Consider the following 13250-nt stretch of genomic DNA (forward strand, 5'->3'; position numbering starts at 1 on the left):
GTTTGTAGGCAATGTGTTTGTGTGATGCAATATCGGAACATGGTTCTCGGGAAACCGAGATCTTTGCAAGACAGCACTCCGGGATAGCCACTGACGATGGTCTTACTGATAGGAGAAGAACACTTTGCAAATAGCTTTTACCAGAAACAGGTAGGAGAATTAACTACCTTTTTAAGAATTCCTAAAGAAGATAACAGGTGAAAGAGAAGACCGGGCATGCATAACACAAAAAGTAGGGTGACAACTTGAGTAAACAAGATGATTTCTGCGTTATCTGATCCAGCAAACGCTCAAAAAGAAAAACGTGTTTTGAAGAAAGAGGCAGTGGTTGATGAGCCAGATTGTCATTGTCTCTTTTGAATTGTTCAATTGTTTTGTAAAAAGATGTTTCCAAATTGTGTTCTTTCTCCCTCAGGTCTAGACTCACGAGGGTTCTTGTTTGGACCGTCACTAGCCCAGAGACTTGGAATTGGGTTTGTGCTGATACGAAAAAAGGGGAAGTTACCGGGTCCCACCGTGAATGTGTCTTATACACTTGAGTATGGAAAGGTATGTGTATATATCTTTTCAAACTTCCTCCTGGTGTGCATTCTGCTAGTTTTGTAGGTAAAGATTTCACAATATCAAAATATTGGTCAGGAGCTAAACGTTGTGCTTTATTGTCACTCATTTGTAGTTTACATAATACCAAAAAAGGTGATAAGTGCTGCTGAGTTATTTTACTGACATCAAAACAGTTTTTAATTATTTATCAATAACACATTCCATGCCGCCTTTTACTTGCCGATGAAAATGCATTACAGTTGGCTGATTCTGTTTGCAAAACTGAAGGTTGATGGCTGGAAGGGTTTGAATTGATCATAACCATTGAGACTATTCTTTGCAAACATCCACAAATAGTTTTTCGATCTGCCTGGGGAAAGACCATATTCAAAACAGGCTTGTTCGAGGGGATTGGGTCCTCCGACGTATTCCATATCTATGACATGTAATCACCACAGCTGTGCTGCTTCGGAAACTTTTGTCTGCGTCCTGCGTCGATGCGCCGTCGTCGGGGACCTCCTCCGACGTCATAAGTAGGACGCACGACGCCCGTAGCCTCAGTTCCGTTTTTTCCGCGAACGTGTTGCTTTGTGAATCTCGGTTAACGCCTCGACTCTTTGGAGTTCTGTTCTTCTCGGTTCTTCGAACCTGTTCGTTTTGTGAATATCCTTCGTGTGAAGATGTCTTCTACTTCGTCTTGGACCCCGCGTCCGGGCTTCAAGAAGTGCGGGTAGTGTGGGTCCAAGATGTCGGTGACGGACACGCACGACTCCTGCCTCTGGTGCCTCGGGGAGGCCCACGACACGGATGACTGTATCGACTGCCAGTCGCTCACGTCCAAAGCCTTACGTGAACGTAAGAAGAAGTTGTCGGTAGGTCGGGTGTCCAAGCCCCGGAAGTCGAAGTCTGCGGGGCTTTCGACGGATGATTCGAGAGGAGACTCTCCGCATCATCGTCGGAAGTCTCGTGGGTCTCCTTCTAGGAGTCGGTCTCGCCACTCCTCAGCCTCTTCGAGGCATTCTCGGAAGCGCCGACACCGGTCGTCTTCCAGGTCCTCTTCGGAGGACTCTGCCCGGCACGTCGCTTACCCCACCAGCCGTGCGACGCCGGAGGAATGGGCTTCCTTCGGGAAGAAAATGCTGGCGATTCTTGAGTTGCAGGGTACTAAGCCGTCCGCGCCCCCGAGTGGGGTTGGTCGTGAGAGGTCGAGAGACACCGCTCGCAAGAGTGGTCGGCACGAGTCACGGGAGAGGTCCCGTTCGGACAAGGGAACTCGTTCTCGACGTACCCGTTCCAGGTCCCGGTCCTCGACGCGTTCGAGACCGTGTGCACCTGTGATGTCTTCGAAGAAGACATCGACGTCTGAGGCGTCGAGGGCGTTGACAGGCTTTCTCGAGGCTCCGGCTCCGAGGAAGTCGTCGAAGCCGTCGACGCTCAGGTCGTCGAAGGACACGCTCGGAGCTCCGGCTTCGAGGACTGTGTCGACGCCGCTGATGCTGGCGGTGCTGCATCTGACGTCGACGCCGATTTACTCGACGTCGACGCCGATCCTCTCAGCGCCGATGCCTGTTCTCTCGATGCCGGCGCCGATCCTCTCAGCGCCGATGCCTGTTCTCTCGACGCCCTCGACGCCGGGGTGTCAGAGGTTCCCCGTGGCACGAGGGAACCCCCTAGGAAGGCTCTGGTTAAGAGCAAGCACTCTCGGATGCCTTCTTTTCGCCACCTGGAATATATTTCAGAGGCGGATGAGGATTCTGATGGCCTGGTTCCTAGTCAGGTTCCAGATGAAATTGTCTCGGGCCATAGTCAGTTTGACGATTTGAGGCAGTCACTGCATGATGCAAGTGGACTGGACACCTCTCCGGAGGTCGAGTTTTGTAGGCCTGAGCCTGGCTCTCATGCCGATTCCTCGTACCGACGCCTTATGGCTAGGGTTTCTGAGTACTTGGGATGGTCTGCTCCCCCAGGGGAGTTTGTGCAGGATGATCTCACGGACATCCTTGATGTTGGTCCCCCAACTGACCCGGTACTGCCGTTCCATATGGCTTTACAGAGAAGGGTGGCGGCGGCTTGGACTGCTCCGGAGAGTCTCCCGGCGGTGGGCAGGTCCTTGTCGCGAAAATACCGTCCGGCCAGTAGTGACCCCTGCTACTTGACCAGGCACCCCACTCCGGAGAGTTTGGTGGTGCAGATGGCCACGGCCCTGGCAAAGCAGGCGTCGTACCCTACCATCCCTCCTGATAGGGACGACAAACGTTTTGATGGCTGGGCGAAGAAAGTGTTTTCTTCTGGTGGTATGGCGCTTCAGGCGGCCAACTCCATTTGTGCCTTGTCTCGTTTCACACACACTCTGTGGAACTGTGTTGCGTTAGCGGCTGAACATATTCCCGAAGGGGACGAACGGGATGGTTTCCTTGCTATGGTCCAGGATGGTAAGGATGCCATGTGTGAGTCCGTTCAGTCGGGTTTGGACTTGGCTGAATGCGTCAGCAGGTCCATGGCGGCGAGCACCGTGATACGCAGGTTTGCGTGGTTGCGGAAGTCGGGGTTTGCTCCTGATGTGCAGTCCTGGCTCCTCAACATGCCCTTTGACGGTGAACACCTTTTTGGCAGCAAGGCTGACGAGAACCTTGAGAGGTTGCAGACCTCAAAAGCTGCAGCAAAGTCGTTGGGCGCTGCAGTTCGCCAACCTCCGCCTTTTCGTCCTAGGGGACAGCAATGGAGGGGTGGTTCCTTTCGCTATTACTCGTCCTTCAGTAAAGCGAGAGGAGCTGGCAGTCAAAGAGGCCAACGCAGGGGTACCAGAAGTGGACGACAGGGTACCCGTGGTGCCAAGGCCGCTCGGGCAGTTGCCTCTTTGCCCTCAGGTAACACCGCAGCCGCTACCACTCAGTCATGAGGCCATGCCCCATGGTTCGCCGGTTGGGGGAAGGCTGGCGCAGCATCTTGTAGAGTGGCGTGCCATTACTTCAGATGTGTGGGTTCTGGAGATCATAACCCACGGCTACTGTCTTCCCTTTCGGCACAGGCCTCGCGACAATCCACCGGGGAACCTCTCTTTGCAGAGTCCGGATCCGCTCCTTGCGCAGGAAATTCAAGCCCTGCTGGAGAAAGGCACCATAGAACTGGTGCCTGTAGCGGAGAGGAACAAGGGATGGTATTCCCCTTATTTTTTGATTTCGAAGAAAGACAGGGGATTGAGACCCCTCATGGACTTGCGCGGTTTGAACAAACTCCTAAGGAAGGACAAGTTCAAAATGGTTACTCTCTCTCAAGTCCTCCAGGCCCTTCAGCTTCAGGACTGGTTGGTGTCTCTCGACCTCAAGGATGCTTACTTCCATGTGCCGATCCATCCCAAGCACAAGAAGTACCTGAGGTTCGGGGTTGGCGACTCGCACTTTCAGTTTCGGGTCCTGCCGTTCGGATTGACCTCTGCCCCGAGGGTTTTCACCAAGCTCATGGTAGTGGTGGCAGCGCATCTCAGGCAAGGGGGGATTCACGTCTACCCCTACCTGGACGATTAGTTGATCAGGGGGAGCTCTCCCGAGCAGGTCCTGGATCATCTGTCCATCACCTGCCACTCCCTTCACAGGCTGGGCTTCTCCCTCAATTTAAAGAAGTCCCATTTGACGCCAACACAGCGGCTCCAGTACATCGGAGCAGTGCTCGACACTTCCCTGGGGCAGTGTTTTCCTCCCCAGGTGAGGGCTCTTCACATTCAGCAGATGGTGCACAAGTTTCAGCATGCCCAGACGCTCCCAGCGTTCGAGTTCTTGAGGTTGCTCGGCCTCATGGCATCCTGCATTCTTCTGGTGCCAGAGGCTCGCCTGCGGATGAGATCTTTGCAGTGGGCACTCAAGATGCAATGGTCGCAGTCCTCCGGCAGGATGTCGGACCCGGTTCAGGTGCCGCCCTCGGTCACCCGGGACCTTCTCTGGTGGGCCGTCGAAGGCAACTTGATGAAGGGGGCTCCGTTTTGGCTTTCCTGGCCGGAGGTGCCGATCGTGACGGATGCATCCCTCACGGGATGGGGAGCTCATGCCAACGGGCTGACAGTCAGCGGTCGTTGGTCTCCGTCGGAGTCCAGACTCCATATCAATCTGTTGGAGCTGAGGGCCGTCAGGCTAGCCCTGAAGGCTTTTCTGCCGACTGTGCGAGGAAACAGTGTCCTGATCCTGACGGACAACACAGTGGCCATGCACTACCTCAACAAAAAGGGGGGGGCATGGTCACTTCCTCGTGCAGGGAGGCGATGCAGCTCGAGTTCTGGGCCATCCAGCAGGAAGTTTCGATCTCGGCAGTTCATCTGGCCGGAGACGAAAACGTGACGGCGGACGCTCTGAGCAGGCAGGGCACGATCTCTCACGAGTGGGAGTTGGCTCAGGAGATTCTCCTGGAGATCTTCGCCCTTTGGGGGACCCCTCAAGTGGATCTCTTCGCCTCCAGTGTCAACCGGAAGTGCGAAAGGTTTTGCTCGCGGGAATTTCCTCCAAAAGGAGCCTTAGGAGACGCGTTCGTGGTGGAGTGGTCATTCCCGCTGCTGTACGCGTTTCCTCCAGTCCCCGACATCCCGCAAGTGCTGCGGAGGTTACGGAAGTTCGGTTCCCGGATGATCCTCATTGCTCCGGCGTGGGCTCGGAGGACGTGGTACCCGGACCTTCTCGACTTGTCCATCTGCCCTCCACGTCGTCTTCCCTACCAAGACGATCTGCTCTCACGGGAGGTGGGTCAGGTTCTCCATCCAGAGGTCAGATCCCTCAACCTTCACGCTTGGCTTCTGAAAGGTTGTGGTATAAGGATTGGGACCTCCCTGAAGACGTGATGGAGGTGTTGCTTTCGGCCGGAAGGCCGGCAACAAAGTCTCTGTACCGTTGCCGTTGGCGTAAGTTCTGCGACTGGTGCAGAGTTCAGAATGGGGATCCTTTTGCATGTGACATCCCCATGGTTCTGTCCTTTTTACTTTCTTTGGCCCACAAGGGCTTGCAAGTGGGTACCGTTAAAGGTTACCTGGCGGCGCTGTCCATCTTTAAGCGCTCGTCTGAAGAGTGTTCTTACTTTAAAATCCCTTTAATTTCACAGTTTCTGAAAGGGCTCACTAATGTGTTCCCTCCATCACCTTTCCTGGTGCCCGTTTGGGATTTAAACCTTGTTCTTAAGTTTCTTATGGGTGCTCCGTTTGAGCCTTTACATTCTTGCCCTTTGAGGCTGTTAACTCTGAAAACTGTGTTTTTAGTTGTGGTTGCTTGCGCTCGCAGAGTGAGTGAGTTACAGGCACTTTCAGTTAAGCCACCCTTCACTGTATTTCACAAGGACAGGGTTGTCCTTAGAGTTCGTCCTTCTTTTCTCCCGAAGGTAGTGACAGAATTTCATTTGGCCCAGAAGGTTGTTCTTCCGGCATTCTATCCTCCTCCGCATCCTGGTAAGGAAGAGGAGAGGCTCCATAGGCTTGATCCTAGGAGAGCTTTAAGCTTTTATGTTTCACGCATGTCCCGGGTCAGAGTGGACGATCAACTCTTTATTGGTTACGCTGGAAAGCGTTTGGGGCAAGCTGTGACGAAACAGACTTTGTCTCGCTGGATTATTTTGGCCATCTCAGAGTGTTACCGCTTGGCGGGTAAGGACCCACCGGCTGGCTTGCAGGCCCATTCTGCCAGGGGTATGGCTGCATCTACTGCCCTGCAGAGGGGTGTTCCTATTCGCAACATCTGTGATGCAGCCACCTGGGCTTCAGTACATACATTTGGACGTCACTATTCCCTCGATTCCATCCGAGGACAGGATCTGGCCTTTGGCAAGGCGGTCCTTTGCTCTGCTATCTAATTGGCAATTCTAAATTTTGATTCTAAATTCTTTCCCTCCTCCTTGCTCTGGTACTGCTTTGGGAATCTGTCATAGATATGGAATACGTCGGAGGACCCAATCCCCTCGAAGAACAAGTTACTTTCTTACCTGCTAACGTTCCTTCGATGGGATGGTCCGACGACGTATTCCATATCGCTCCCTCCCTGCCTTCCCCGCTGCAGAATTTCTTTTGCGATTGCAGCTTACGTTCCGCAAGGCTTTGTGACTGACTGGCAGTTGACTGATGTCACACGTTCTGGGGGAAAAAACTACTACTGAGGCTACGTGCGTCCTACTTATCACATCGGATGACGTCGGACGTCGGAGGAGGTCCTCGACGACGGCGCATCGACGTCATCGACGCAGGACGCAGACGCCGAAAAAAGTTTCCGAAGCAGCACAGCTGTGGTATTACATGTCATAGATATGGAATACATCGTTGGACCATCCCATCGAAAGAACGTTACCAGGTAAGAAAGTAACTTGTTCTTCCCACTCTAAAAGTGGCAGTGTATACAGAATGTGTATGTTGCATCCCTACTGCACAAGTTCATGTGGAACCCAGGGTATATTTCAGTGTCATTGGGCATCATCAGTGAGGTGTAGCTGGACTCTCAAGGCACAGAAGGATCAGCCACCATGTCGGGGCATATCCCTCGTGGCTGATTCGACCAGCTTGTCCCGTCATACGGGCAGGGTCCACCCACTGAAAGACTGTCTGAATAAGCTATGTGCACATTAACCTTTATTATTTTAATGTATATATTGCTTCTGATCGAATGCCTACACATAGACAACATATCACTACAGAATCATGAAACTATTAACCTAATCAAAGTTCAAATACACGGCAAGTCAAGGGAAAATAATCATATAGCGGTTGATGGAATAGCAGTGAGTAGCGGGTGATCTTTGAAGCAGTTTTTACATTTTTTTAGAGTGGGGCAGGAATCATTATCTAATGGTAATGCATTCCACAGTATAAGGGCTATTCATTGAAATGAATGAAATAATGAAGTACAAGGACGATAAGTAAAAAGTGAAACTTCAGTAGAGGAACGTAATTACAAAGACGGCAGTGTGGTGAACTAGAAAAGGGAGTCAGATTAAATACTGGCATGTTTCAAGGATCTTTATAAAAGTAAAAAGAAAATGCTTATGTAGCCCTGCCGCTGTGAGGGACATTCCCTGCCTACCAAACCAAAACTAATGATGGTCAAAAGAAAACAGTCCTTAGTCTGAAACCTAACCAACTAACTGCCCTACCACTTCAAGAAAAACCAAACAAATTGAAGGCGGCCAGGATAATGGCCTCAGTCTTGGACTTCTGCCTGGCCAACACTTGGATTCCTTTTCTTCAGCGAGCAGGTTTTAGAAAGTTCTGGCTAAGTTCAACAGTTTTTTATAATACAGTTCTTGGGCCTCTTTAGGCTCTGTGTGTCAACTTTTCATAGACTCCACGAGGTTTCCTTTTCCTCCAGGAAAAACAAGGTTTTTTAAACACAACTAAACCATTTCCCTTTTGGTAGTCGGCAGTGTCCTTGTCTTGCTTATAAATATACAAACCCTCCAGGTTCGCTCTCCTCCAATTCTGTACACTATATTTCAGGTTTCTCGGACTCCCTAATGTCCTCTCGCCCCCTGTCAGCATTGTTTTAGCAGGGCCTCAGTATGGTATCTGCCTGTTTGGGTTTTCCAGGCTCCCGTAAACCTTGTGGCTTCTCCAGCCACAAATCATGCTGTTTGCCACTCTCCACAGCGTTACCTTTTCAGGAGCGTTTGTTTCACTTCCTCTGCTCACCTCAGCAGTCAGTACACCTCTCGAGTGAAGCTCAGCGTTCCGGGCTCTTCACTGCACACTGGTCTTGCGTCTGTTAACAGGCCCCAGTCCCACAAAAGCTTCCGTGTGTTCATGCCACCAGGTGAGATGGTTGCTTTCCCCATCTTTCTCTCTCCCGACCTCGTCTTATCGGTCGGTCAGGATGCCAGTCTCCTGGCATCGGGCTAGTGATTTGCTGACTCTCCACGCTACCGATGGCTCTGTGGTTTAGCGTGGCTCCTGCCCTCCAGGATATCTTCCTGTCAGAGGCTCGCCTCTGTATAGGATTCTCTTTCCTTCATTCAAAGTTCCTCTTGGTTTTATAGACATCATCCAAAACAAAAGGGGTGTGTCTTTCCTCTTTGACTGTGGAGTTCCGGCAAGATCGAGCATTACCAGAAGCCAAAGAGATTGAAGTAAGGTTACTATTTGGTGAATCTAAAACAGAAGTATTCAAAACAAAAGTAACAAGTCTTTCCAATTCCCATGTAGGCAGATAGCGTACACTGGACTGGGAGTTCCCTACTGGAATGGGAGTCCTTGTCCCCAAGAGGAGTTACTCACAGAGAGGACCTGCTTGCCCAGCCCCGTAGTCTTGCTTAGTTTGTTTTATTACTTGTATTGCGCACCAGACCCAAGGGTATTAGGGCGCATTGCATAAAATCACTCACAGCTTAGTTACACATAAAAAATAAATTTACAAATGCAATATGGTTACACACAGGCAAATTATATATATATAAAGGATATTTACATACATGAGATTCAGACTATGGGCTAAGAGCAGGCACGTGGGATCTTAGGAGAATCCTAGTTCGTGAGGTAGTGGTCCGTAGTCAATAGGTAACCAGTACTCTAGTGTATACAGGGTAATGGTCCAGTTCTTCTCGGTGTCGTGGCTCACCTCCCTAGCCTCAAAGGGGATGGCTCCCTTTTAGGGAGATTAATAATTTTTATGCTTCATCCCCGATCCTAGTGAGACCCCAGCACTTTTTGCTGGACTTCAAGACCTTTATCCTTATATCCTGATTGAGTGGAGCATTTTTCCACTCATTCATTCTTATGGGCGCTGTCTTTTGGAACTCTGTTCTGTGTTTTACCTGTCCTATGGAGTCTACTTTCCTCCCTATCTCTTTTGCAGCACACAGCATATTATGGGCAGTGTTGCTGGAAACCCTTTGGGTTCTCCTCTAAGATTCTCTCTGTATTCTTATTTTCTACTGTACTTGAGGCTAGAGAGATACTTTGTAACTCGCCTAAAACTTTATATTTGGAGCGATTGGCACATACAACCTTATGTGTCGTGCCAAGGTTATACTTCGTATCCCCCTTCTTTCTGCTCTTGTGACTTTTCAGTCACATAGACAACCTTCTAGTTACGGCTGGTGGTAGTGGACGTGTTCTACCAACTATTGTGCTATTTTTCTACTGCAGACTGTATTCACAGTCTTGGCTGTGCAGAATTGGGTCACTTAATTACCGACTTGGTGGGTCCTTTCTTTTTTTGCCATTTCTAGCGTGATTGTTCTTTGTTAGCTCTTCTTCTGTCATTCTGGGAGGGGGAGGTCTGCGTGTGTGTTTTGCCTTTGGTGGGAACCCTTAGGCGTCCCCACCTAGGATCCAGTGTGTGTGGGCAAGTAGGAAGCGGGGGATGAGCTTTTCACTCCCCTGCTCTTTGACTGGGTGCCTGTATGGAACCAGCTCCCACTGGAAGTCTGGCTGACCTGGTTGGACAGCCACCCACCCCTTTCTGTAAACTGATGAGAGAGATTGCAGAGGAGTGTGTGGTGAAACTGAATCAACGGTGAGGTTCCTGTGGTGAAAGGCAAGTCGGCCACTGGAAAATGAAGTAACCGAAAAAGATGATGACCAGAGATGCCTGCAGACGCTTTGCAACACTGTGAAACGACTACTGCTGTCCTGACTCTCTTTTTTCTATGCGACAGAGGAGCTCAGAAAAAGGACAACTCCTTCCCTTTGATTGGAGGGACCAACCAGCCCTGAGACAAACTACAATCGGAGCCATCATCCGAGGTCGTGAGACTTTTCAGAGCTGCAGACCGTGAATACCAGGAGACCTCAGAACCAATTGAAGTGCATTGTCGGATAAAAACTGAACCAAGTCTTTGCTGAGCTCCATGCGAACCTCCAGAGACACAATCCGACTCGTCCAAGTCCACTTTGTTGGTGCTGCAGAAAAGGTCCAAAAACCGCAGACTGACCAGAAGAGCTGAAGACATCTGTGCCAGAGGTCCCCCCTTGAGACTGCTGGTGAGAGATTCCATTCATTGTCCTGCCTTTTGTCACCAGAGCAAGGAATCTGGAGTTCGGGTCCAGCGCTGCTACATCGAGGAGAATCCACCCACGAACATTTCTTCAACCCTAAGGTACTGTGGGGAGAAAGGTATTGCTTACCTTGATCTATGAAGTCGCTCCAGAGCGTTGCAGTGCACATAGAGGTGTCCTGGGTAGCCCCCTCTTACCTCCGACTCAAGCTGCTGCGTGTGTCCATTTAGCAAGTCCTTTAACAAGGTCTCCAATGTTGGTTTAATCTTCTTGCATCTTTAAGACTAGAGACTAGAAAATATTCACAGGAGTTTTTGTTGTTCTGCTGCTTTACAAGACTTTAAGCCCTCCAAACTGCCTTTAGCTAGGATTGCATTTTGGGCTTAAAATCCTTGCTGTGTGAAGAAACTGCCTCTAGAACCTTGAGATCTGCTAGTAGTTGGCTAACCCAATGGTTTACCTTCCAAAAAGACTATGGTCCTCATTCCGAGTTTGGAGGTAGCCCTGGCGCTATTTGCGCCATGGCTGCCTCCAAAACCGGGTCCGGCACCGGTCTGGTTGAATGGGGATTTACCGGGTCATTCCGACCCTGGAGGACCCGGTAAGTCCCCATTCAACCAACCATTCCCCATTCCCATTGAGCCCCCATAGGGCTCGATGGGAATGGGGAAGGCGCTAATAAACGGGCCCGCGAATAGCAGGCCCTTTATTAGCACCCTGGTCCCTTAGAGGGACCCGTAAAGGACGTGTGGTTAGACCACACGTCCTTTACGGTTCTCGCTAAGGGACCTCGGAATCGGGCGGTAAGGGATTACCGGCACCGGTCTCTGTACCGGTGCCCGGTATCCCTTACCGCCCAACTCAGAATGACCCCCTATATCTTATGTGTTTTTGCTAAATAAATTTAATTACTGTATTTCTGACTTATGTGAGTGCACAGTAGTACCGATAATACGGTAGAACTGCCAGTATCAACCGCTGTAACAATTGTAACCGCGAGCAACTACAAACTAAGCATTGGTCTTTGAAAAGTATGAAAAGGTATTTCTATGGGCCTCATTACACGGTAGGCGGTAACCATGGCGCTATTAGTGCCATGGTTGCCGTCGGTATTTTACCGTGTCCGCCTTGGTGGATGGCGGAATTACCGCCTTACTCCAAGGTGAGCGGGGGCGGTAATTCCCCATTCACCAAGGCACTTCCCCATTCCCATTTTTGCCCCCATAGGGCATAATGGGAATGGGGAAGGAGCTAATTACGATACCGCAAATTGCGGTACCGTAATTAGCACCGAGGTCCCTTTGCGGCACCCTACTTTAACGGCTGTTAATACAAGCCATTAAGGTCGGGTCCCGCAAAGGGAACTCATAGTAAGGCGGTAAGGGTTTACCGCTACCGGTAAACACTTACCGCCTACCGTGTAATGAGGCCCTATGTGTTTTGGTTAAATGTACTAAGTATTTAAAAGCATATCTTGTGTAAATATAATAAATCTATATTTTGATATACATTTATGTGTGTTTCTTTGAATTGAATTACTAGCTAGGTTCAGTGTACCTACCTACAGCTCACATCTTCCTCTTATGATAAGCCTGACTGCTCTGCCACTCTACCAAGGTTCCATGAGTAGTACAGACTGATAGTTTTATATGACTGAAACCACAAAGAATATGAACTGCAGAGTACAAGATAGAATGACAAGTACATGATTTTGAAAGGTCCACATAAAGAAAACCGCAACAATTTAGTCACAAAAAAAAACAATGTTTGAAGTAGAAGTTTAGTACAAGGAAAGGTAAGTAGTGGATGGATGGATGTAGTTGATGATTTTTTAAATATTCTACAATTGAGAACAACACACAAAAACCTGGCCAAATGTGATCTTGACAAGAGAAAGAATCAATTACAAAATGTAATATGAGCTGAAGTACCAGAAAAGGGAGGAAGAGAAATAGCTGAAAAACAGATTAACTGAAGGTGTAGCAAGAAAGAAAAGCATTTCCGTTTTCTTCGGATTTAAACACAAATAATGTGTAGCTCTCCAGGATTTGATGAAGTGAGTGTGACAAGGACAGTAACCTGGCCTTATGAGTGGACAGGAACCCCTCTAAAATGGGTCTGAAAGGTCTAATAAGGAGAGATCCAGAGCCAGTACATCCCCTCAGTTGGGTGGTGGCAACTGAGGGAGTCCAAATTCCAATCCTGCCCTTGTGCCTGTGCAGACCACTGATATCTCCAGCCTTGCCTCAAAGAACAGAAACTTGCTAGTATTTTTCTGTTGCTTTCTGAACGTCAAAAACAGATGAAGATAAACCTGAATCATCGCCAGACTGCCACAAAGGCCTGCCTCAACAAAAGTGAGCCACATCACCAGGCGTAGACCAGATGCGGCGGCATAATGATACTGGAGTGAGCAAACCAGGGAAGCCCCACCGGAGGCTGTGATGCGTTTCGGGTGGGACTGAGAAAGCTGCATACGGAAACGACTACCTTTCGTGGTGGACCCAGGGACTTAACAGGGCTGCCAGGCAATCACAGTGAGCCCACTCAACATGACAGAAGCCCCCAGACCACCCGTTGCCTAAAGGAATATCATACCCAATATCATACCCAACCTCCACAAAGAACCTACTGGGAGAACGGGTAAAACCAAAGCCCGAAACAGGAACTCTTGCCTTCCCGGGCCACCCTCCATATTGTGTGTAGAAGTAAGGTGGCGGTTGGCCCCATATTTAAGACTTTACACACACACATCAAAAGG

General features: G+C 49.7%; 1 protein-coding gene across 5 annotated transcripts in view; it reads left to right on the top strand.

Moving 5' to 3' along the window:
- The window catches only part of APRT (adenine phosphoribosyltransferase), a 260035-nt gene that overhangs the window by 185876 nt on the left and 60909 nt on the right, over positions 1-13250 (top strand). For all 5 annotated transcript variants that reach the window (XM_069635821.1, XM_069635805.1, XM_069635839.1 and 2 more), the window contains exon 4: positions 416-549. In XM_069635821.1, the coding sequence (XP_069491922.1) occupies positions 416-549 (134 nt within the window). The remainder of the gene's footprint in view (positions 1-415; positions 550-13250) is intronic.

Source organism: Ambystoma mexicanum, chromosome 1q, assembly GCF_040938575.1.
Source record: "Ambystoma mexicanum isolate Mex_15411 chromosome 1q, UKY_AmexF1_1, whole genome shotgun sequence".
NCBI classification, from domain to species: Eukaryota; Metazoa; Chordata; class Amphibia; order Caudata; family Ambystomatidae; genus Ambystoma; species Ambystoma mexicanum.